The sequence below is a fragment of the Macaca nemestrina genome, chromosome 2 (assembly GCF_043159975.1).
Source record: "Macaca nemestrina isolate mMacNem1 chromosome 2, mMacNem.hap1, whole genome shotgun sequence".
Lineage (NCBI taxonomy): Eukaryota > Metazoa > Chordata > Mammalia > Primates > Cercopithecidae > Macaca > Macaca nemestrina.
In genome coordinates, this window is record NC_092126.1 from 112,795,527 (window position 1) to 112,821,362 (window position 25,836).

Below are 25,836 nucleotides of genomic sequence, written 5' to 3' on the forward strand. Positions count from 1 at the left end.
TCTCTAACGTTTGTCTCTCATTTACAGCGCAAAAACAACAGAAAGTGAGAAAGCTTATCTTTGGAGTTAACTCAGATATGGCTTCAAAAGCTAGCTCCGCCATTTCCTGGCTGCAATTTGTTTCTTTTTTTTTTTTTTTAGAGACAGGATCTTGCTCTGATGCCCAGGCTGCAGTGCAGTGGTGGGATTGTAGCTCACTGTAAACCTTTCTGAGATTTTTTTTTTCTTTTTTTTTTTGAGACGGAGTCTGGCTGTGTTGCCCAGGCTGGAGTGCAGTGGCTGGATCTCAGCTCACTGCAAGCTCCGCCTCCCAGGTTCATGCCATTCTCCTGCCTCAGCCTCCCGAGTAGCTGGGACTACAGGCGCCCGCCACCTCGCCCGGCTAGTTTTTTGTATTTTTTTTTTAGTAGAGACGGGGTTTCACTGTGTTAGCCAGGATGGTCTCGATCTCCTGACCTCGTGATCCACCCGTCTTGGCCTCCCAAAGTGCTGAGATTACAGGCTTGAGCCACCGCGCCTGGCCTGAGATTTTTAAATAAGTTATTTTTAAACTTCTCTGGATCTACATTTCCTTATCTTCATTATCATAGACAAATGGGCAAGCAGCAGGCCCAGAGTTCGCTCCATAAGAATTCCCTGGGGGAACAGGCTCCCAGGTCAGGACTAGCAGCCACAGCTCAAGATGATTTGGGAACAAATCTAAAGAGGGCATATAAAATAATGCCCTTGGCCGGGCGCGGTGGCTCAAGCCTGTAATCCCAGCACTTTGGGAGGCCGAGGCGGGCGGATCACGAGGTCAGGAGATCGACACCATCCTGGCTGACACGGTGAAACCCCGTCTCTACTAAAAAATACAAAAAACTAGCCGGGCGAGGTGGCGGGCGCCTGTAGTCCCAGCTACTGGGGAGGCTGAGGCAGGAGAATGGCGTGAACCCGGGAGGCGGAGCTTGCATTGAGCTGAGATCCGGCCACTGCACTCCAGCCTGGGCGGCAGAGCGAGACTCCGTCTCAAAAAAAATAAAAATAAAAAAAAATAATGCCCTCTTCCCTCCCATCAGCCACAGTGTTCTACACTCTCTCACCACATACCAGGGACCCCAGCCCAGCCTCTCACCAATGGTGTCTGCCTTGCTGAAATGGCAACTCAGCACATTGGTGGGGTCGCTGTTCTCACAGAGCTTCAGTTCCAGCAAATACACCTCGACTTTGCAGTGCTTGACAAACAGGCCATGCTCCACGACCTATGAACAAGAGGCAGGGGTGAAGGTATAGCGGTTTTGCAGCTGGGCAGTCTTGAAGCACATCTTATCAGAAGCAAAAACCAGAAAACTCAGGCCGGGCGCGGTGGCTCAAGCCTGTAATCCCAGCACTTTGGGAGGCCGAGACGGGTGGATCATGAGGTCAGGAGATCGAGACCATCCTGGCTAACACGGTGAAACCCCGTCTCTACTAAAAAATACAAAAAAAAAAAACTAGCCGGGCGAGGTGGCGGGTGCCTGTAGTACCAGCTACTCGGGAGGCTGAGGCAGGAGAATGGCGTGGACCCGGGAGGCGGAGCTTGTAGTGAGCTGAGATCCGGCCACTGCACTCCAGCCTGGGAGACAGAGCGAGACTCCGTCTCAAAAAAAAAAAAAAAAAAAAACCAGAAAACTCATGATAATCAGTTTCCTTTACTGATCAAGGGATCAAAAGAACAGATTTTTAAAGCCACCAGTGCTGGACCAGGAGTTTAAAAATCTTTTTTCTGGCCGGGTATGGTAGCTCACGCCTGTATTCCCAACACTCTGGGAAGCCGAAGTGGGTGGATCATTTGAGGTCAGGAATTCGAGACCAGCCTGACCAACATGGTTAAACCCTATTTCTACTAAAAATACAAAAATTAGTCGGGCATGGTGGCATGTGCCTGTAATCCCAACTACTCAGGAAGCTAAGACAGGGGAATCGCTTGAACCTGGGAGGCAGAAGTTGCAGTGAGCCAAGATCACTCCACCGCACTCCAATGTGGGCGACACAGCGAGACTCTGTCCCCCGCAAAAAAAAAAAATATATATATATATATATATTTTTTCTACCCACTAAGACCAAGAGTATCTTGATGAAATCAGAGAGAAGCCTATTCTTCACTGTTTTTTGTTTTTGAGACGGAGTCTTGCTCTGTCGCCAGCCTGGAATGCAGTGGCGGGATCTCGGCTCACTACAACCTGCATCTCCTAGGTTCAAGAGATTCTCCTGCCTCAGCCTCCCGAGTAGCTGGAACTACAGGGGCCCACCACCATGCCCAGCTAATTTTTGTATTTTTAGTAGAGACGGGGTTTCACCATATTAGCCAGGATGGTCTCGATCTCCTGACCTTGTGATCCGCCCGCCTCGGCCTCCCAAAGTGCTGGGATTACAGATGTAAGCCACCGCGCCTGGCCAAGACTCTTTTTTTTTTTTTGAGACGGAGTCTCGCTCTGTTGCCAGGCTGGAGTACAGTAGCGCCACCTTGGCTGACTGCAACCTCCGCCTCCTGGGTTCAAGCAATTCTCTTGCCTCAGCCTCCTGAGTAGCTGGGACTACAGGCATGTGCCACCACGCATAGTTAATTTTTGTATTTTTAGTAGAGATGAGGTTTCACCATGTTGGCCAGGATGGTCTTGATCTCCTGACCTCGTGATCTGCCTGCCTCAGTCTCCCAAAGTGCTGAGATTACAGGTGTGAGCCACTGCACCTGGCTCAAAGACTCTTAAGCATAGAGGGAAAAGCAGTATCATAAAGGTTTTCTAAGATAAACAAGACGCAGGACATTAATTATGTCCATATGCCCCCAGTGAACTTTCTCTCATAGAATTTTCCAGAAAGTGCTCTCACAGCACTGCTGGGCACATTCCAAGCCACTGGGCAGCTCTGATGTTCAGAGGCCACTCATAACATCCTGAATGAGCAACTTTGCTCACAACCACAATTTCCTAAAGAGAATCAGAAACAGGCCAGGCGTGGTGGCTCATACCTGTAATCCCAGCACTTTGGGAGGCCGAGTCAGGTGGATCACAAGGTCAGGAGTTTGAGACCAGACTGGCCAACATGGCGAAACCCTGTCTCTACTAAAAATACAAAAATTGGCCGGGCATAGTGGCAGGCTCCTGTAATCCCAGCTACTCTGGAGGCTGAGGCAGGAGAATCACTTGAACCCAGGCAGCAAGGCTGCAGTGAGCGAAGATTGTGCTGTTGCACTCCAGCCTTGGCAACAAGAGACTCCATTTCAAAAAAAAAAAAAAAGGAGATCCAGAAACAAGGCCTCAAGCATCACTATTCAACCACGGAGGTATGTTCATTTTCCTAGCAAATACTAGTCAGTGTCCAACAGAAAGCACCTGCAGACAGTGAAGAGCAGGTGGGACGATTCACATAACTCACTTTTCTGACGATGGGTTGCTGCCCTTCTACACAGCCGTACCAGTTTAGTAATTTATTCCAGGCCTCGGTGGGGACCAATACATAGTCCAATTCATCAATTAAGTGTTCTTTCAAGGTCTGACTCTCAGGATCTAAAAAAGGAAAAGAGCACGTAAGTCACTGCTCTTCACCCTAGAAATGATGGTTTTACATATTTCCATGTACTTTTCAGAAATAAAAAAATTATCTACAGAAAGAAACAGGTATGACATTCCAAAATTCTGTCACTGGTCATTACACAGAGCAGACTTTTGTCTTTATCCATGTTTTGTCTTTATCCATGAACATTTTATGAGGAATTTGTATTTCTTCTATAATTAGAGGGAGAGAAGAGGATAAAAATGAAAAACTCAGTCGGGCGCGGTGGCTCACGCCTGTAATCCCAGCACCTTCTGAGTCCGAGGCAGGCGGATCACGAGGTCAGGAGATCGAGACCATCCTGGCTAACATGGTGAAACCCCGTCTCTACTAAAAATACAAAAAAATAGCTGGGCATGGTGGCGAGCACCTGTAGTCGCAGTTACTTGGGAGACTGAGGCAGGAGAACGGTGTGAACCCGGGAGGCAGAGCTTGCAGTGAGCTGAGATTGTGCCACTGCACTCCAGCCTGGATGACAGAGCTAGACTCCGTCTCAAAAAACAAAGAAAAAGAAAAGAAAAACTCCAGGCCGGGTAAGGTGCTCACGCCTGCAATGCCAGCACTTTGGGAGGCTGAGGTGGGTGGATCACAAGGTCAGGAGTTTGAGACCAGCCTGGCCAACATGGTGAAACTCCATCTCCCCTAAAAATACGAAAATTAGCTGGGTGTGGTGGCATGTGCCTGTAATCCCAGCTACTCAGGAGGCTGAGGCTTCTAGAAGAATCGCTTGAACCTGGGAGAGGGGAGGTTGCGGTGAGCTGAGATCATGCCACTGCACTCCGACCTGTGTGACAGAGCGAAATTCCGTCTCAAAAAAAAAAACCTTCAATTTACATTTACAAAGGGCTTCCATATTCCACAATAAAAATTGTTCATTATGACTATTTATGTATCTATGTATCTATCTATCTATCTATCTATTTATCTATCAATATATTTTTTTTTTTTTGAGGTGGAGTCTTGCTCTGTTGCCCATGCTGGAGTGCAGTGGCATAATCTCGGCTCACTGCAACCTCCGCCTCCCAGGTTCAAACCATTCTCCCGAGTAGCTGGGACTAAAGGCGCCCGCCACCATGCCTGCCTAATTTTTCTTTTTTCTTTGTTTTGAGACAGACTCTTGTTCTGTCACCCAGGTTGGGGTGCAGTGGCATGATCTCAGCTCACTGCAACTTCTGCCTCCTGGGTTCAAGCAATTCTCCTGCCTGAGCCTCAAGAGTAGCTGGGACTACAGGCACATGCCACCATGCCCGGCTGATTTTTCATATTTTTAGTAGAGACAGGGTTTCACCGTGTTAGCCAGGATGGTCTCAATCTCCTGCCCTCGTGATCCACCCATCTTGGCCTCCCAAAGTGCTGGGATGACAGGCATAAGCCACTGCGCCTGGCCTAATTTTTGTATTTTTAATAGAGATGGGGTTTCACCAGGTTGGCCAGGCTGGTCTCAAACTCCCAACCTCAGGTGATCCACCCACCTCAGCCTCCCAAAGTGCTGGGGTTACAGGAGTGAGCCACCACACCCGGATGTCAAAATATTCTTTTTTTTTTTTGAGATGGAGTCTTGCTCTGTTGCCCAGGCTAGAGTGCAGCGATGTTGGCTCACTGAAACCTCCACCTCCCAAGTTCAAGCAATTCTCCTGCCTCAGCCTCCCAAGTAACTGGGATTACAGGTGCCTGCCACTGGGCCTGGCTAATTTTTGTATTTTTAGTAGAGAAAGGGTTTCACCATCTTAGCCAGGCTGATCTCAAACTCCTGACCTCATGATCCACCCACCTTGGCCTCCCAAAGTATTGGGAAACAGGTGTGAGCAACTGCACCCAGCCAAAATATTCTTAATGATAACACATTAAAATCAGAAATTGTCTTCCTCTGAAAGATTTCTTAGAAAACTAAATAGGCCGGGCGCGGTGGCTCAAGCCTGTAATCCCAGCACTTTGGGAGGCCGAGACGGGCGGATCACGAGGTCAGGAGATCGAGACCATCCTGACTAACACGGTGAAACCCCATCTCTACTAAAAAATACAAAAAACTAGCCGGGCGTGGTGGCGGGCGCCTGTAGTCCCAGCTACTCGGGAGGCTGAGGCAGGAGAATGGCGTCAACCCGGGAGGCGGAGCTTGCAGTGAGCTGAGATCCGGCCACTGCACTCCAGCCTGAACGGCAGAGCGCGACTCCGTCTCAAAAAAAAAAAAAAAAAAAAAAAAAAAAAAAAAGAAAACTAAATAAACAAGGCACTGAAGTTAAATTCATTTAACCAACAGTCAATTAGCATTTTTAGCTTTAAACACTCTAAATCAAAGCCTAGCTGCATAATCCCCTGTGGAGTGGAGAGAGAACATATGCAACATGCTAAACATTCATCTTATACCCACCAGACAGGCAATAGTACTCAGAGTCAGAACTGAACACCCATGGTCTGAAACACACTTGCTCAAAGAAAGGGAAGACTGATCACCTGCCAAGTGTGATGGGAGCTTCCCTGCCAAGTCTATGCCCATCAACACCCACTCAGAGAACAGTGGAAGCCACTGTTCTCCCGATGACCAGTGAGGCCATGAAACTGTAAAAGTAAAATATACCCGCTATGGTGCAACTTATCTGTAACTCAAGGCAAAACAATGTTAAAAAAAAAAAAATTGGCTGGGCACAGTCACTCACGCCTGTAATCCCAGTACTTTGGGAGGCTGAGGCGGGTGGATCATGAGGTTAAGGGATCGAGACCATCCTGGCCAACATGGTGAAACTCCGTCTCTACTAAAAATACAAAAACTAGCTGGGCGTGGTAGCACGCACCTATAGTCCCAGCTACTTGGGAGGCTGAGACAGGAGAATTGCTTCAACCTGGGAGGCAGAGGTTGCAGTGAGCCGAGATTGCACCACTGCACTCCAGCCTGGTGACAGAGTGAGACTCCATCTCAAAAATAAATAAATAAATCATACATGAGGTGGTTAGGGTTTCCCACCATCCCTCTGACTAGTTTACAAGCCTTTTTCTGGGCAGGGTTCCTTTGTTGTCATTTCAACAATGCTCATAACATCTTCACCAGATGTAGATTCCATCTCAAGAAACCATTTTTTTTTTTTTTTTTTTTGAGACGGAGTCTCGCTGTGTCTCCCAGGCTGGAGTGCAGTGGCGTGATCTCGGCTCACTGCAAACTCCGCCTCCCGGGTTCACGCCATTCTCCCGCCTCAGCCTCCCAAGTAGCTGAGACTACAGGCGCCTGCCACCACGCCCGGCTAGTTTTTTGTATTTTTAGTAGAGACGGGGTTTCACCATGTTAGCCAGGATAGTCTCGATCTCCTGATCTCGTGATCCACCCGCCTCGGCCTCCCAAAGTGCTGGGATTACAGGCTTGAGCCACCGCGCCCGGCCTAGAAACCATTTTCTTTGCTCACCCACAAGAATCAACTCCTCATCCATTCAAGTTTTATCATAAGATTAAAGCAATTCAGGCCAGGCAAGTTGGCTCATGCCTATAATTCCAGCACTTTGGGAGGCCAAAGCAGGAGGATCACTTGAGGTCAGGAATTCAAGATCAGCCTGGCCAACATGGTGAAACCCTGTTTCTAGTAAAAATACAAAAATGAGCTGGCCGTGGTGACGTGTGCCTACAGTCCCAGCTACTCAGGAGGCTGAGGCATGAGAATTGCTTGAACCCCGGAGGTGGAGACTGCAGGGAGCTGAGATTACCCCACTGTACTCAAGCCTGGGTGACAGAGCAAGACTCTGTCTCAAAATAAATAAAAATAAGTTAAAATTAAAATTAAAAAGAGGCCAGGCACAGTGGCTCACGCCTGTAATCCCAGCACTTTCAGAGGCCAAGGTGGGCAGATCATGAGGTCAGGAGTTTGAGACCAGTCTGGCCAGCATGGTGAAACCCCATCTCTACTACAAATACAAAAATTAGCTGGGTGTGGTGGTGCACACCTGTAGTCCCAGCTACTCGGGAGGCTGAGGCAAGAGAATTGCTTAAACCCAGGAGGCAGAGGTTGCAGTGATCCAAGATTGCCCTTCTGCACTGCAGCCTGGGCGACAGAGTGAGACTCCATCTCAAAAAAATAAAAATAAAAATAAAAATAAAAAATAAAGCAATTCAGTCACATCTTCAGGCTTCACTTCTAATTCTAGTTCTCTTGCTATTTCCACTTTTGCAGTTACTTCCCCGACTGATGTCTTGAACTCCTTGAAGTCATCTGTAAGTGTTGGAATGAACTTCTTCCAAACTCTTATTAATGTTGATTTCAACCTCCTCCCATGAATCATGAATGTTTTTGTGCATGTGTGTGGGCAGGTGGGAGTGGCAGGCCTTACTCTATAACCCAGGCTGGAGTGCAATGGCATGATCACAGCTCACTGCAGCTTCAACTTCCCAGACTCAAGCAATCCTCCTGCCTTAGTCTCCCAAGTAGCTAGAACTACAGGTGCATGCCACCACACCTAGCTAGTTTTTGTAATTTTTATAGGGATGGGGTTTTGCCAAGTTGCCCACCCTAGTCTCCAACTCCTGGGTTCAAAGGATCCACTCACTTCAGCCTACCAAAGTGCTGGGATTACAGGTGTAAGCCACTGCACCAGGTGGAATCATGAATATTTTTAATGGCATCTAGAATGGCAAATCCTTTCCAAAAGGTTTTTAATTTAATTTGCTCAGATCCTTCAGGAGAATCACTATCTATGGCAGATAAAGTCTTATAAAATGTGTTTCTTAAATAATAAGACTTGAAAGTTGAAATCGGCCGGGCGCGGTGGCTCAAGCCTGTAATCCCAGCACTTTGGGAGGCCGAGGCGGGCGGATCACAAGGTCAGGAGATCGAGACCACGGTGAAACCCCGTCTCTACTAAAAAAAAAAATACAAAAAATTAGCCGGGCGCGGTTGTGGGCACCTGTAGTCCCAGCTACTCGGGAGGCTGAGGCAGGAGAATGGCGTGAACCCGGGAGGCGGAGCTTGCAGTGAGCCGAGATCGCGCCACTGCACTCCAGCCTGGGTGACAGAGCGAGACTCCGTCTCAAAAAAAAAAAAAAAAAAAAGAAAGTTGAAATCAAATCAGGCACGATGGCTCACACCTGTAATCCCAGCACTTTGGCAGGCTGAGGCGGGAGGATCACTTGAGGTCAGGAGTTCGAGACCAGCCTGGCCAATATGGTGAAACCCAGTCTCTACTAAAAATACAAAAATTAGCCGGGCAGAGGGAATGGGCGCCTGTAATCCCAGCTACGTGGGAGGCTGAGGCAGGAGAATCACTTGAACCTGGGAGGAGGAGGCAGGAGAATCGCTTCAACCTGGGAGGGAAAGGTTGCAGGGAGCCGAGATTGAGCCACTGCACTCCAGCCCGGACAACAGAGTGAGACTCTGTCTCAAAAAAAAGAGAAAGGTGAAATTACTTCTTGACTCACAGGCTGCAGAATGGATGTTTTTAGTAGGCATGAAACAACATTAATCTCCTCATGCATCTCCATCAGAGCTCTTGGGTAACTAGGCACATTGCAATGAAGCAGTAACTTTTTTTTTTTTTTTTTTGAGATGGAGTCTCGCACGTTCCCCAGGCTGGAGTGCAGTGGCACGATCTCAGCTCACTGTAAGCTCCACCTCTCAGATTCATGCTATTCTCCCACCTCAGCCTCCTGAGTAGCTGGGACTACAGGCGCCCGCCACCACAACCCGCTAATTTTGTTTTTGTATTTTTAATAGAGACAGGGTTTCACCATGTTAGCCAGGATGGTCTCAATCTCCTGACCTCGTGATCTGCCCGCCTTGGCCTCCCAAAATGCTGGGATTACAGGCGTGAGCTACCACGCCCAGCAGCAGTAACATTTTGATAAGACTAGCTCAGTGCTTTTTCTGAGCAGTAGGTCTCAACACTGAGCTAAAAATATTGGAAGGCTGGAGGCCAGGCGCAGTGGCTCACGCCTGTAATCCCAGCACTTTGGGAAGCCAAGATGGGCAGATCACAAGGTCAGGAGATCGAGACCATCCTGGCTAACACGGTGAAACCCTGTCTCTACTAAAAATACAAAAAAATTAGCCAGGCGTGGTGGCAGGCGCCTGTGGTCCCAGCTACTTGGGAGGCTGAGGCAGGAGAATCGCATGAACCCAGGAGGTGGAGCTTGCAGTGAGCCGAGATCATACCACTGCACTCCAGCCTGGGTGACAGAGCGAGACTAGGTCTCACAAAAAAAAAATATTGGGAGGCCGGGTGCAGTGGTTCATGCCTGTAATCCCAGCACTTGGGGAGGCGCAGAGGTGGGCAGATGACCTGAGGTCGAGAGTTCGAGACCAGCCTGACCAACATGGATAAACCCCATCTCTACTACAAATACAAAATTAGCTGGGCATGGTGGCGCATGCCTGTAATCCCAGCTACTCAGGGGCTGAGGCAGGAGAATTGCTTGAACCCGGGAGGCAGAGGTTGTGGTGAGCCAAGATCGCACCACTGCACTCTAGCCTGGGCAAAAGAGCGAAACTCTGACTCAAAAAAAAAAACAAAACAAAAATCGGTAAACTTGTTGTGGTGGCTCATGCCTGTAGTCCCAGCACTTTGGGAGGTTGAGGCGGGTGGATCGCTTGAGGCCAGGAATTTGAGACCAGCCTGGCCAACACGGTGAAACCCCATCTCTACTAAAAATACAAAAATTAGCCAGACCTGGTGGTGCATGTCTGTAATCTCAGCTACTTGGGAGGCTGAGCCATGAAAATAACTTGAACCCGGGAAGCAGAGGTTGCAGTGAACCGAGAGTGCGCCACTGCATTCCAGCCTGGGTGATGCAGCGAGACTCTGTCCCAGAAAAATAAAATAAAAACAAAAATATTCATTATGCCATGCTGTAAATAAATATGCTATCATGCAGGCTTTGTTGTTGCATGTGTAGGGCACAGGGAGAGCAGATTTAGCCTAATTCTTTTTTTTTTTTTTTTTTTTTTTTTTTGAGACGGAGTCTCGCTCTGTCACCCAGGCTGGAGTGCAGTGGCTGGATCTCAGCTCACTGCAAGCTCCGCCTCCCGGGTCTACGCCATTCTCCTGCCTCAGCCTCCCGAGTAGCTGGGACTACAGGCGCCCGCCACCTCACCCGGCTAGTTTTTTGTATTTTTTAGTAGAGACGGGGTTTCACCGTATTAGCCAGGCTGGTCTCGATCTCCTGACCTTGTGATCCGCCCGTCTCGGCCTCCCAAAGTGCTGGGATTACAGGCTTGAGCCACCGCGCCCGGCCGATTTAGCCTAATTCTTTTTTTTTTTTTTTTTTTTTTTTTTGAGACGGAGTCTCGCTCTGTCGCCCAGGCTGGAGTGCAGTGGCCAGATCTCAGCTCACTGCAAGCTCCGCCTCCCGGGTTCACGCCATTCTCCTGCCTCAGCCTCCCGAGTAGCTGGGACCACAGGCGCCGCCACCTCGCCCGGCTAATTTTTTGTGTTTTTAGTAGAGACGGGGTTTTGCCGTGTTAGCCAGGATGGTCTCGATCTCCTGACCTTGTGATCCGCCCGTCTCGGCCTCCCAAAGTGCTGGGATTACAGGCTTAAGCCACCGCGCCCGGCCGATTTAGCCTAATTCTTAAGGGCCTTGGGATTTTTGGAATGATAAATGAGCGTTAGCTTCAACCTAAAGTTATCATCGGCAGTATCCCTTAACAGGAGAGTCAGCCTGTCCTTCAAGGCTCTGAATCTGGCTGGACGGAGTGGCTCATGCCTATAATCCCAGCACTTTGAGAAGTCAAGGCAGACAGATCACTTGAGCCCAGGAGTTGGGAGACCAGCCTGGGCAACATGGCAAAATCCCATCTCTACAAAAAAAAAAAAAAAAAAACAAAGCTGGGTGCGGTGGCTCACGCCTGTAATTCCAGCACTTTGGGAGGCCAAGGTGGATGGATCACCTGAGGTCAGGAATTTAAGACCAGACTGGCCAACATGCTGAAATCCCATCTTTATTAAAAATACAAAAAAAAAAAAAAAAATTAGCTGGGCGTGGTGGTGGGTGCCTGTAATCCCAGCCACTTGGGAGGCTGAGGCAGAAGAATAGCTTGAATCCAGGAGGTGGAGGTTGCAGTAAGCCAAGATCATGCCATTGCACTCCAGCCTGGACAGAGCGACACTCTGTCTTACAAAAAAAAAAAAAAAATACATATATATATATATATATATATATATATATATAAAAAAATAAATCAGCCAGGCATGGTGGCAAGCACCTGTAGTCCTAGCTACCCAGGAGGCTGAGGTGGGAGGATCACTTGAGCCCAGGAGGTTAAGGCTGCAGTGAGCTGTGATCACACACTACAGCCTGGGTGACAGGGCAAGACCCTGTCTCAAAAAAAAAACCAAAAGAAAGGTGGGGGGGCTCTGAACCCAGGCACTGACTTTTCCCCTCTAGCTAGCAAAGAGGTAGATGGATGGCATCTTCCCAATAGAAGGGTGTCTTGTCTACATTTAAAATCTGTGGTTTAGGCCAGGCACAGTGGCTCATACCTGTAATCCCAGCACTTTGAGAGGCCGAGGCAGGCAGATCACTTGAGGTCAGGAGTGTGAGATGAGACTGGCCAACATGGTGAAAACCCATGGTGAGGCTCTGTCTCCAAAAAATAATAAATAAAAATAAAAGAAAACAAAATCTGTTGTTTAGGCCGGGCACAGTGACACACCCGTGATCCCAGCACTCTGGGACGTCAAGGTGGGAGGATCACTTGAGCCCAGGAATTCAAGACCAGCCTGAGCAACGTGACAAAACCTACAAAAAATCTCCGCAAAAAATACAATAATTAGTCGGGTGTGGTGGTGGCACCTGTAGTTCCAGTTACTTGGGAGGCTAAGGTGGGAGGATCCTGAGCCTGGGAAGGTCAAGGTTGTAGTGAGCCATGATTGTGCTACTGCATGAGGTAGCAGTAGCTACCTTGTTTTTCTTGAGACAAGGTGGCACCTTGTCTCAAAAAAAAATAAATGAATAAACAACTTTCTCCATATCAGCAATAAGGCTGTTTCAGTCTCTTATCATTCATGTGTTCACTAGAGTAGCACTTTTTATTTTTTTGAGATGCAGTCTCACTTCTGTCACCCAAGCTGGAGTGCAGTGGCGCAATCTCAGCTCACTGAAACCACCATTTCCTGGGTTCCTCCATCTCCCAGGCAACATGAAAAAAACCCATCTCTACAAAAAAAAAAAAAAAAAAAACCACATACAAAAATATACAAAAATGAGCCACACATGCTGGCAAGCACCTGTAATCCTAGCTACTCAGGAGGCTGAGGTGGGAGGATCACTTAAGTCCAGGAGGTTCACATTTACATTCACAACTTGGCTAGCTATATGGCACAAGAGGCCTAGCTTACAACCTATTTCGGCTTCCTTTGCCAAACTCAAATCATTTCTAGCTTTGATTTGAAGTGAGAGATATGCAATTCTCCTTTTCACTTTAACATTTAGAAGGTGTTGTTAGGGTTACTAAGCTGCCTAATTTCAATATCATTGTGTCTCAGGCAATAGCAAAGCCTGAGGAGAGAGAGAGATGGAATGGCTGGTTGGTGAAGCAGTGACAATACACACAATAAGTTCACTGTCTTACACGGGCTCCCTTCATGATGCCCCAAAACAATTACAATAGCAACATGAAAGACCCCTGTTGGTTGGGCGCGGTGTCTCACACCTGTAATCCCAGCACTTTGGGAGGCTGAGGTGGGCAGATCACCTGAGGTCGGGAGTTCAAGACCAGCTTGACCAACTCTACTAAAAATACAAAATTGGTGGCACATGCCTGTAGTCCCAGCTACTCGGGAGGCTGAGGCAGGAGAACTGGTTGAACCCAAGAGGCGGAGGTTGCCAAGAGCCAAGATTGTGCCACTGCACTCCTGCCTAGGCAACAAGAGCAAAACTCCATCTCAAAAAAAAAAAAAAAAAGAAAAAAAAAGAAAGCTCCCTGATCACTGATCACCATAACAAATAATAATGAAAAACTCTGAAGTATTTTGAGAATTACCAAAATGTGATAACAGAGACATGAAGTGAGCACATGCTATTGTAAAAATGGCACTGACAGATTTTCAAGGCAGGGCTGCCAAATACCTAGATAATTTGCTAAAAATGCACTACCTGCAACATATAATAAAGCAAAGCACAATAAGCCAAAGTATACCTGAATTTAAAACCTTAAGAATTCTCCATTTCGCGCGGTGGCTCAAGCCTGTAATCCCAGCACTTTGGGAGGCCAAGATGGGCGGATCATGAGGTCAGGAGATCGAGACCATCCTGGCTAACACGGTGAAACCCCGTCTCTACTAAAAAATACAAAAAACTAGCCGGGCGCGGTGGCGGGCGCCTGTAGTCCCAGCTACTCGGGAGGCTGAGGCAGGAGAATGGCGTGAACCCGGGAGGCGGAGCTTGCAGTGAGCTGAGATCCGGCCACTGCACTCCAGCCTGGGCGGCAGAGCGAGACTCCATCTCAAAAAAAAAAAAAAAAAAAAAGAATTCTCCATTTCATAAAAATGAGAAACAGAACAAAATGTGAACATAATGAAATGATTCCTTAGGGCAACTTCGTGGCGTAGTGCCACCATCTGACCTATTTCAGGAAACAAAGTAAATGATATTGTTTATATCATGACCTCTCCTAAAACAAGGTCTGAGCTGAAGCATTGCTCATTTTTAAAAATATCCAAGTTTGGCCAGGCACGGTGGCTCACACCAACACTCTGGGAAGCCAAGGTGGCAGGATGGCTTGAGGCCAGGAGTTCAACCAGCCTGGGCAACACCGCAAGACCCTGTCTCTACCAAAAAACTTAAAAAACAGCTGAGAGTGATAGAACACTATAGTCTCAGCGACTAAGGAGGCTGAGGCAGGAAGATAGCTTGAGCCCAGGAGCTCAAGGCCAGCCTAGGCAACATGGTAGAGATGGGGTTTCACCATGTTGGCCAGGCTGGTCTTGAACTCCTGACCTCAGGTGATCCACCTGCCTCGGCCTCCCAAAGTGCTGAGATTACAGGCAGAGACATCAGGCCTGGCACTGCCCTGATTTTTGACACCCATGATAGATCACCTCTATCATGACTATAAAGAGGTCAGAAGTCAGGCAGAAGAAAGCCTGGGAAAAGCTGACTCTATCATCTCAGTGCATGTACAAGTGCAAGCAAAGCTCTAGTGTGTTACATGTCAGTTTTCCCACAGTTCTCACTGGGAGCTGACTACAGTCTACTCTGTCTACTGACCTTCAACCTCGCCTCACACTAGTTATATGATAAAAACAGCTATCACAGGAATTCCTGTTGAAAGTTCACAGGTTTACAATTTGTTCCACTGCAAAGGTAACAAAAAATTCTGGTTCTTAAATTTTAGATATAATTTCAAAATGACATCCTATTTCTTTCAATTCCATATACTAACTTAAAATGTGAAATAGCTAGCAGAACTAATTTGCAAAGAGAGATAGTTAAGATGTTAGAAGCATGCTCTTATGAGACGCAGTTAATTTAAGGGAATAAAAGTAGCTTAACTTCTCATTAAGGGTTTGCAAAGACTTCTGCTATAGATGCAAATTGAGGGTACTTGTTTCTATCTCCTCACACTAGGAAAGTTCACAATGTCCATGTTATAGATGCACATAGTATCAGGCCACTGCCCAGGTGAATGTTTAGCTGGAAAAGCAACATTTACTATACCTGAAAATAGCCCAGAGTTGTCTATTGGGCCAGGAAATAGGTTATGTTCGCCCACATTGTACATGTCCCAGCTGTCAAAGCCCACATACTTCTTCCACTGCTTGAACCACCGGCTGTCAATAAGATACCTAGAGAGAGAGACAAAAATTTACCGTAGCAGAAAAGCTGAGATTATAAATGTCTGCAGCTGCTTCCTTAATCTTTTTTATGGTCCTTCCACTTGAGGCATATGCAATCCCCACTAAAAAACACTGTCACAAGAGCAGGAGCAGGGCCTAGGCCCCACATGGCACAGAGAGTCTGGCCCCAGGGTATGCATCCATTAAGTGAAATGATTGTTCAAAGAGTGAATAAAAGAAAGACTATCCTGGCTAACATGGTGAAACCCCGTCTCTACTAAAAATACAAAAAACTAGCCGGGCGTGGTGGCGCGCGCCTGTAGTTCCAGCTACTTGGGAGGCTGAGGCGGGAGAATGGCGTGAACCCGGGAGGCGGAGCTTGCAGTGAGCCGAGATCACGCCACTGCACTCCAGCCTGGGAGACACAGCGAGACTACGTCTCAAAAAAAAAAAAAAAAAAAAAGAAAGAAAGAAAACAAGTGGCTTCAAAATGCTTATTTAAATGGAGTCTGTCTTTTTTTTTTTTTTTGAGACCGATACTTTCTTTTTTTTTTTGAGACTGAGTCTTGTTCTGTCGCCCAGGCTGGAGTGCAGTGGCATGATCTTGGCTCACTGCAACCTCTGCCTCCTGGGTTCCAATGATTCTCCTGCCTCAGCCTCCCAACTAACTGGGATTACAGGCGCCCACCACCACGCCCAGCTAATTTTTGTATTTTTAGTAAAGATGGGGTTTCACCATATTGGGCAGGCTGGTCTCGAACTCCTGACCTCAGGTGATCCACCCACTTCGGCCTCCCAAAGTGCTGGGATTACAGTGCCTGGCCTTTTTTTTTTGAGACAGAGTTTCTCTCTTGTCACCCACGCTGGAGTGCAACAGTGTGATCTCGGCTCTCCGCAACCTCCACTTCCTGGGTCCAAGCGATTCTCCTGCCTCAGCCTCCCGTAGCTGAGATTACAGGTGTGTGCCACCACGCCCGGCTAATTTTGTATTTTTAGTAGAGACAGGGTTTCTCCGTGTTGGTCAGGATGGTCTCAAACTCCTGACCTCAGGTAATCTGCCCACCTCAGCCTCCCAAATTGCTGGGATTACAGGCGTGAGCCACCGCACCCTACCACAAGTCATTAATTTCATAGTGATCTTTATAGAGGTCCCAGTCCAGGCAGACAGTTTGGTTACACTGTTTTACTTGACATGAACAGCACTAAACTAATGCTCTTTCTGAAAATGGGTTAGAAACACCATCCACTTCAGTTTTCTTTTAAGGACCAAATGAGTTCCAAAAATGTACACACAAGGCCAGGCACAGTGGCTCACACCTATAATCCCAACACTTTGGGAGGCTGAGGCGGATGGTCACTTGAGCTCAGGAGTTCAAGACCAGCCTGGGCAACAAACCCCATCTACTAAAAATACAAAAATTAGCTGAGTGTGGTGGCACATGCCTATAGTCCCAGCTGCTCGGGAGGCTGAGGCACAAGAATCACTTGAACCCGGGAGACAGAAGTTGCAATGAGCTGAGATCACGCCATTGCATTCTAGCCTGGGTGACAGGAATAAAAATCTGTCTCAAAAAAAAAAGTATATAACATGCGTGTACATATATAAATATACACATACACATGTACATATAATAGCACTTAGGTATGTTCATCTTGTCAAAAAGCATTAAGTTGTGCTTCATATTCAACTTACCACTTTTTTACTTAAATGTAAGCAAATGTGGTATTTTATTTATTTATTTATTTCCTTAGAGAGAGGGTCACCCAGGCTAGAGTGCAGTGGCACAATCATAGCTCTCTGTAGCCTCAAACTCCTGGGCTCAAGTGATCCTCCTGCCTCAGCCTCTGAGTAGCTATGACTATAGGTACATACCACCATGCCTGGCTAATTTATTTTTTTATTTTTATTTTGTAGAGGCTAGGTCTTGCTATGTTGCCCAGGCTGATCTTGAACTCCTGGCCTCAAGTGATCTTCCTGCTTCAGCCTCCCAAAGTGCTGGGATTAGAGACATAAGACATTGTGCCAGACCTATTTATATTTTTAAAGTATCACTATGCTGGCTGGGAGAGGTGGCTCATGTCTGTAATCCCAACACTTTCGGAGGCTGAGGCAGGTGGATCACGAGGTCAGGAGATCAAGACCATCCTGGCCAACATGGTGAAACCCCGTCTCTACTAAAAACACAAAAATTAGCTGGGCGTGGTGGTGCGTGCCTATAATCTCAGTTACTAGGGAGGCTGAAGCAGGAGAATCGCTTGAACCCGGAAGGCAGAGATTGCAGTGAGCTGAGATCATGCCACTGTACTCCTCCAGCCTGGCAACACAGCGAGACTCCGTCTCAAAAAAAAAAAAAAAAAAAAAAAAGTATCACTCTGCTGTTTTACAATTAAAACAGAATCTCTGTGGAGCAACAAAGCATCAACAATTATATTGGTGCATCCTTAAAACTGTATAACCAACAAATGTGAGAGGAGTTCAGGCAACTTCCCAGAGGTCACAAGGATCCATAAACACATCCGTCTCGAAAATGCTATTTTTCTTCCAAATCCCTTGAGCAATACCTTCCATACAATTTTACTGTATGATTTTAGTCTTAAACTTCCTCTGCTTCTGCTGAGTATTCTTTATGAGCCCTATACAGGTTAACTTGAGAAGTACCTCTGCTAGACCAGGCGTGGTAGCTCTAGCCTATAATCCCAGCACTTTGGAAGGCCAAGGCGGGTGAATCACTTGAGGTCGGGAGTTTGAGACAAGCCTGACCAAAATGGAGAAACCCTGTCTCTACTAAAAATACAAAAAAAAAATTAGCCGGGCATAGTGGCGCATGCCTGTAATCCTAGCTACTGGGGAGGCTGAGGCAGGAGAATCACTTGAACCCTGGAGGCACAGGTTGCCGTGAGCCGAGATCACACCATTGCACGCCAGCCTGGGCAACAAGAGCGAAATTCCTCAAAAAAAAAAAAAAAAAAAAAACCCACAAAAAAAGTACCTATTTACTCTGACTTTCACAAACTGGCTAGCTCAAGGTGAATACATAAGCTGTTATCTGTACTCCTCATAACCCCAATTTTTCTATCCTCCAGCTCAATTCCTCTGTAGGTCATCGCCACAATGGTTTCTTAAAGATGGGTAACACTCGGGCCGGGCACGGTGGCTCCCACCTGTAATGGGAGGCAGAGGCGGCTGGATCACAAGGTCAGGAGTTCGAGACCAGCCTGCTCAGCATAGTGAAACCCAGTCTGTACTAAAAATACAAAAAATTAGCTGGGCATGGTGGTGTGAGCCTGTAATCCCAGCTACTCGGGAGGCTGAGGCAGGAGAATCGCTTGAACCCGGGAGGCGGAAGTTGCCGTGAGCCGAGATGGCGCCACTGCACTCCAGCTTGGGCAATAACAGTGAAACTCTGTCTCAAAAAATCAAACAAACAAAAAAACAAGATGGGTAACACTCAATCATACTAAATGCAAAGTCTAGCCTTAGTTTTTGTACCACACAATAATACCACCCAGGAATCTCTCCAGTAGTACAAAGTATTGTCCCCTCCACCAAACAATCTGTTAAGATGCCCAATAACTCAGCCTGGGTCTTCTAAATTCTGGACTCTTCATCTTCTATCTAGCTCCAGGACCTAGGCTATCCCCCTCTCCCACTCCGAGATACTGCTGTCACAAATATTTTTGACACTTGCTACCAAAATAATCTGGGGCTCTCAGACATTTGTTCAGCTTCTGACCTTGACATCTGTTGGCAGTTTACAAGTTACAAAGTACTTCTGATTTTCGCCTCAACCCACTGAGGGCGGAGAGCCAAATATTGCTATCCTGGTTTTAACAGTGAGGAATCCAGGTCTGTGACACCTTCGCCCAAGGTCACACGGCGAGTCCTCATGGTAAAGGGCTCTCCCCACCCTCAGGGTCCCCGCCAACATTCCCCTTCTCCACATCCATCCCCCTGGCCCCCGCCGGGCCCACCCACTGGGGCTCCAAATGAGCCGAGGCGACCCTCAGGCCCCGCCTGCGCTTTCCCAGAGCTGATCCTGGAGTTCTCCCGAGGGGCAGGTGTCAGGCTACTCTTCCAGGGTCACTACATACCATCCCCGCCCAGCCCCTACTGTAGCCGAGAAAAAGGGGGCTGGCCTAAGGGCCAGATACTCGGCCCCTGGTTCTGCACAGAGGAAGAGAGAGCCGGATGCTCACCACTGCGCGCCGCGTTGGAGTGTGGTCCTCATTAAGGCTCCAAGCTCCGACTTCTGAGTCTCCGCATCCGGTCGCTCACCGCAGCCTCCACCTTCCGCCATCTCGTCCGCGGCCCTGGCCCAGCCGGCCCGGACATCCGCCCCGCGCGCGGCGTGCTATAGACCGCGCCCACGCACGCACGCACGCACGCTCGCGTGCCCGCCCCTGCCCCACCTCGTGCCGCGGCCTTCGGCTCCTGCAGCCGCTGTCTTTTATCCCCTCCAGTCTCGCGCCACTTCGCTCACCGGCAAACAGTGGAGCGAAAAGGCAGATGCGAGAGGGGTGGGTGGGGAGCAGCAGCTGCTACTTCCTCCCGCCCTGCCGCCTGCTACGCGGTCGTCGGGCGCCCCTTCCTCTGCTCAGGATGGCGCTACAGGATGAAGCTCTGTTCAGCCCGCCGATTTCAGGGAGTCAGACAGCAAGCCCACGACCCATGGGGCACCCTAGCCCGGCCTTCGAGGTTATCCTGGTCCTAAATAAATGCAGGCCAGGTGCGAGAAGCCCCGTAGTTAGGTCTGTTCATTCTCACCCCTGCCATTCCGCTTTCAGCTGGAGGCCTTAGGCGAGTCAGCTGCCCAAACGTGGGATCCGGGCTCCTGCTCCAGCGGCCCTACAGGGATTTCGGGAAGTACCGCGTGCATCAGCGCCTTGGGACCAAGACTGAACGGTGTGCTGTAGTTATTAACAGTCGCCTTAAACAATCTGGACGCCAGAGCCACCTGGCCCACCTGAGAATTCCGTCAGCTCTTCATACTGAGCTACTTGACAAGCAGCCACAGAGGGGCGATAGCAACAGGGGAAGGAGAGGTATTCCACATTAGTTACCCAGGCATGTACTTAGTTCCTGGAACAAGATACAACGTCCTGAACACTGTGTTTTCCAGTCGCCCCGCTCACACAAACACACAACCCTCTTCCTGGAGGGAGAAATAAACCCAGAGGAAAGAGGAAGTCAGGCCTAGATGAGTCTCCATACACTTGTCTAACAGTTCTTGTCCTCAGAGAAAAATAAGACCTAGTTCCTGCCCTCATAGAATCTAGTGGAAGAGTAGAGATGTTTCAGAAATAACCTCAATGCCTAGCAGTATGTGGTAAGTGCAATTAAAGGGTGTGAACCAGGCCAGGTGCAGTGGTTCAAGCCTGTCGTCCCAGCACTTTGGAAGGCTGAGGCGGGAGGATAGCTTTAGCCCAGGAGTTAGAGACCAGCCTCGGCAACATGACGAAATCCTGTCTACAAAAATTAGCCGGAGGTGGCGCGCATCTGTGGTCCCAGGTACTCGGGAGGCTGAGGTAGAAGGATCCCTTGAGCCCAGGAGGTCGAAGTTGCAGTGAGTCGAGATGGTGCCACTTCTCTCGAGACTGGACGGCAAAGTGAGACCCTGTCTCAAAAAAACAGTAAATACAAATAAGGGGTGTGAACCGGCCAGGCGCGGTGGCTCACGCCTGTAATCCTAGCACTTTGGGAGGCCGAGGCAGGCAGATCACCTGAGGTCGGGAGTTCGAGACCAGCCTGACCAACGTGGAGACGGAAATGTCCTGTCAAAAAAAAAAAAAAAAAGTGCTGGGCGCCCGGCAGGGCAGTTCATGCTTGTAATCCCAGGACTTTGGGAGGCCATGGCGGGCAGATCACGAGGTTAGGAGTTCGAGACCAGCATGGCTAATATGGTGAAACCCCATCTCTACCAAAAATACAAAAAAAAGTTAGCCAGGCGTGGTGGCGCATGTCTATAGTCTGAGCTACTCGGGAGGCAGAGGCAGAAGAATTGCTTGAACCCAGGAGGCGGAGGTTGCAGTGAGCCAAGATTGCACCACTGTACTCCAGCCTGAGTGACAGAGTGAGACCCCCTCTAAAAAAAAACAAAAAAGGCCGGGCGCGGTGGCTCAAGCCTGTAATCCCAGCACTTTGGGAGGCCGAGATGGGTGGATCACGAGGTCGGGAGATCGAGACCATCCTGGCGAACACGGTGAAACCCCGTCTCTACTAAAAAAATACAAAAAAACTAGCCGGGCGAGGTGGCGGGCGCCTGTAGTCCCAGCTAGTCCGGAGGCTGAGGCAGGAGAATGGCGTAAACCCGGGAGGCGGAGCTTGCAGTGAGCTGAGATCCGGCCACTGCACTCCAGCCTGGGCGACAGAGCCAGACTCCATCTCAAAAAAAAAAAAAAAAAAGGGTATGAACCAAAGGCTGTAGAACACCAGGCACAACCCCTGCTCTCATAGGAAACCTTTGACTTGAGTAACATTTGAGTGTGGTATTGAAAAAAAATGCTGGCAGAATAAAGATGAGGATGCATGTAACAGGAGGGGAGACTCAAGGGACCAGAAGAGAATTTCTGGAACAGGCAGGACAGTATCAGAGAGTGGGGATTAGGCCAGTTGAGCCGGGCACTACAACACTACTACAACCTAAGGGGATCTAAAGCTAGAAAGGAGGCCAGACAGACCATATATCCTGCCTTAAAAGGCAGGCAGGCATTGTAGGAAGTTTTGGAGCAGAGACAAAATGACTGAGGGTTCTCAGACACAGAACCATTAGGACCCTCTCACTACGGAGGTGGCTGTGAGGGAGAAGAGGAGAAACAGATGAGCCATGTCTATTTTATTTTTTTATTCTTATTTTTCTACCCTATTCCTGTTGAAAAGATGAGCTATGTTTTGTGTCAGGGGTGAAGGAAGGGGAACTGGCCCAGTGAAAATATGGTAGGTCATTTGAACAGATTTACTATTTTTATGTTGTGTTTGGCCAACTGAAATTAATTTACACTCCCTGGGACATCCATCACACACCATCTGATAAGAAAGGCCTCTTGGCAGTTGGGTAGATTAGTAGGGGAAAGTAAATGTGGAATTAAAACTGCCTCAAATAACCACATAGCAATTAATCCCCTGTAGATAAGAGTTACCACCACATGATGATTCTACATCTGCAGAGCCAACCCTAACAAGTCCCCTTCTATGAAAGTTCTTTGAAACTCTTCTGTTTTGTTTTGTTTCGTTTTGTTGTTTTTTCTGAGACAGAGTCTCGCTCAGTCCCCCAGGCTGGAGTGCAGTGGGGCAATCCGAGCTCACTGCAACCTCTGCCTCCCTGAATCAAGCGATTCTCCTGCCTCAGCCTCCTGAGTAGTTAGAATTACAGGCGTGCACCACCACGCCTGGCTAATTTTTGTATTTTTAGTAGAGATGGGTTTCACCATCTTGGGCAGGCTGGTCTCAAACTCCTGACCTCATGATCCACCAGCCTCAGCCTCCCAAAGTGTTGGGATTAAAGGTGTGCGCCACCGTGCCCAGCTGAAACTCTTACAAATGTTATCAAAAAAGAAACACTACCTTTAGTCCTGTTATTTATGGAAAAAGAAAGTTGGGGCCGGGCACAGTGGCTCAGGCCTGTAATCCCAGCACTTTGGCTTTGGAAGGCCGAGGCAGGTGGATCACCTGAAGTCAGGAGTTCGAGACCAGCCTGGCTGATGTGGTGAAACCCTGTCGTTACTAAAAATGCAAAAATTAGCTGGGCATGGTGGCAGGCACCTGTAATCCCAGCTACTCAGGAGGCTGAGGTAGGAGAATCACTTGAACCCAGGAGATGGAGGTAGCAGTGAGTCAAGATCGCACTACTGCACTCCAGGCTGGGTGACAGAGTGAGACTCTGTCTCAAAAAAAAAAAAAAAAAAAAAAAGTTGGTTACTGACATCGGTTCAGAATCTACATTTCAGGGTGTCTGCTTCCCTCTTCTTTTTTTAGCAGTTTCTCCTACACCATTTATGGCAGTCTTAAGGAGGACAAGTAGGACAAGTCCTCAGCACCACTAGAAAAGGGGACAAAACCTGGCCGGGCGCGGTGGCTCAAGCCTGTAATCCCAGCACTTTGGGAGGCCGAGACGGGCGAATCACGAGGTCAGGAGATCGAAACCATCCTGGCTAACGTGGTGAAACCCCGTCTCTACCAAAAAATACAAGAAAACTAGCGGGGCGAGGTGGCGGGCGCCTGTAGTCCCAGCTACTCGGGAGGCTGAGGCAGGAGAATGGCGTAAACCCGGGAGGCGGAGCTTGCAGTGAGCTGAGATCCGGCCACTGCACTCCAGCCTGGGCGACAGAGCGAGACTCCCTCTCAAAAAAAAAAAAAAGAAAAGGGGACAAAACCTAATTATAAAAATGAAAAATTTAGGCCGGGCGCGGTGGCTCAAGCCTGTAATCCCAGCACTTTGGGAGGCCGAGACGGGCGGATCACGAGGTCAGGAGATCGAGACCATCCTGGCTAACACGGTGAAACCCCGTCTCTACTAAAAAATACAAAAAAAAAAACTAGCCGGGCGAGGTGGCGGGCGCCTGTAGTCCCAGCTACTCGGGAGGCTGAGGCAGGAGAATGGTCTAAACCCGGGAGGCAGAGCTTGCAGTGAGCTGAGATCCGGCCACTGCACCCCAGCCTGGGCGACAGAGCAAGACTCTGTCTCAAAAAAAAAAAAAAAAAAGAAAAATTTGGAAAATGTTTTTAAGTCAGAAATTTAGTGCTTTTAATAGCTATAAAAATAGCGCATTAATTATTGGTAGTTCCTTAAAAATTAATATTAGGATTGCAAAATATTCTTCTTGATATCTGGGTATTTGCATGGAAAAATAAATAAATAAATAAAAGATTACAAAGTGCTGGTAGTTGAAATGTGAAGAATAAAGTGAAAGCCATAGTTAGGGCCAGGCGCGGTGGCTCACGCCTGTAATCCCAGCACTTTGGGAGGCCGAGGTGGGCGGATCAAGAGGTCAGGAGATCGAGACCGTCCTGGCTAACACAGGTGAAACCCCATCTCTACTAAAAATACAAAAAAAAATTAGTCGGGCGTGGTGGCGGGCGCCTGTAGTCCCAGCTACTCAGGGAGGCTGAGGCAGGAGAAGGGCGTGAACCCCGGAGGTAGAGCTTGCAGTGAGCAGAGATTGCACCATTTCACTCCAGCCTGGGCGACAGAGCGAGACTCCGTCTCAAAAAAAAAAAAAAAAGCCATAGTTAGAAGGTCACCTTTTTTTTTTTTTTTTTTTTTTGTGGTGTAATCATAGCTCACTTGCAGCCTCAACCTATTGGGCTCAAGTGATCCTCCTACCTCAACCTCCCAAATAGCTGAGACTACTGGTCTGTATCACCATGCCTAGCTAATTTTTGTATTTTTAGTATAGATGGGGTTTCACCATGCTGCTCAGGCTGGTCTTGAACTCCTGGCCTCAAGTGATCCTCCCTCCTTGGCCTCCCAAGTGCTAGGATTCCAGTCAGGGGCCACCGTGCCCGGACTGCAAGGTCACCATTATTTACAAAGTCTTTAAACTTTGTTAGCTTGTAAACATTTTATTTAAATGGTGGGGGTGGCCAGGCACGGTGGCTCATGCCTGTAATCCCAGCACTTTAAGAGGCCAAGGCAGGTGGATCACGAGGTCAGGAGATTGAGACCAGCCTGACCAACATGGTGAAACCCCATCTATACTAAAAATACAAAAATTAGCTAGGTGTGGTGGCATGTGCCTGTAATCCCAGCTACTCAGAAGGCTGAGGCAGGAGAATCGCTGGAATGTGGGAGGCAAAGGTTGCGATGAGCCAGAGGTTGCAGTGAGCCAGGATAATGCCATTGCATGCCAGCCTGGGCAACAAGAGCAAAACTCTGTCTCAATAAATAAATAAATAAATGGTGGGTTTTTTTGTTTTTGTTTTTTTTTGAGACGGAGTCTCGCTGTGTCCCCCAGGCTGGAGTGCAGTGGCCGGATCTCAGCTCGCTGCAAGCTCCGCCTCCCGGGTTTACACCATTCTCCTGCCTCAGCCTCCCGAGTAGCTGGGACTACAGGCACCCGCCACCTCGCCCAGCTAGTTTTTTGTATTTTTTAGTAGAAACGGGTTTTCACCGTGTTAACCAGGATGGTCTCGATCTCCTGACCTCATGATCCGCCCATCTTGGCCTCCCAAAGTGCTGGGATTATAGGCTTGAGCCACTGCGCCCGGCCTGTTTGTTTTTGAGACAGGGTCTCATTCTGTCACCCCCGCTGGAGTGCAGTGGCACAATCTTGGCTCACTGCAACTTCTGCCCTGCCCCCCAGGGCTCAAGCGCTCTGTCCACCTCTTCCTCCCAAAGTGTTGAGATTACACATGTGAACCACTGCGCTGAGCCGCTTTTGTTTTGTTTTGTTTTGTTTTTTGAGACAGAATCTCACTCTGTAGTCTCACCTACTTGGGAGGCAAAAAAAAAAAAAAAAAACGGGGCCAGGCATAGTGGCTCACGCCTGCAGTCCCAGCACTTTGGTAGGCTGAGGTGG

General features: G+C 48.4%; 1 protein-coding gene across 3 annotated transcripts in view; it reads right to left on the bottom strand.

The window, feature by feature from the left end:
- LOC105480435 (ubiquitin specific peptidase 4) overlaps window positions 1-19,671 on the bottom strand; it is a 68,153-nt gene extending 48,482 nt beyond the window's left edge. For all 3 annotated transcript variants that reach the window (XM_011739308.3, XM_011739307.3, XM_011739309.3), the window contains exons 1-4: window positions 19,519-19,671; window positions 15,203-15,330; window positions 3,397-3,527; window positions 1,115-1,241 (exon numbers count right to left, since the gene is read on the bottom strand). In XM_011739308.3, the coding sequence (XP_011737610.1) occupies window positions 1,115-1,241; window positions 3,397-3,527; window positions 15,203-15,330; window positions 19,519-19,619 (487 nt within the window). In that variant the 5' untranslated portion in view covers window positions 19,620-19,671. The remainder of the gene's footprint in view (window positions 1-1,114; window positions 1,242-3,396; window positions 3,528-15,202; window positions 15,331-19,518) is intronic.
- Window positions 19,672-25,836: the final 6,165 nt, after the last annotated feature.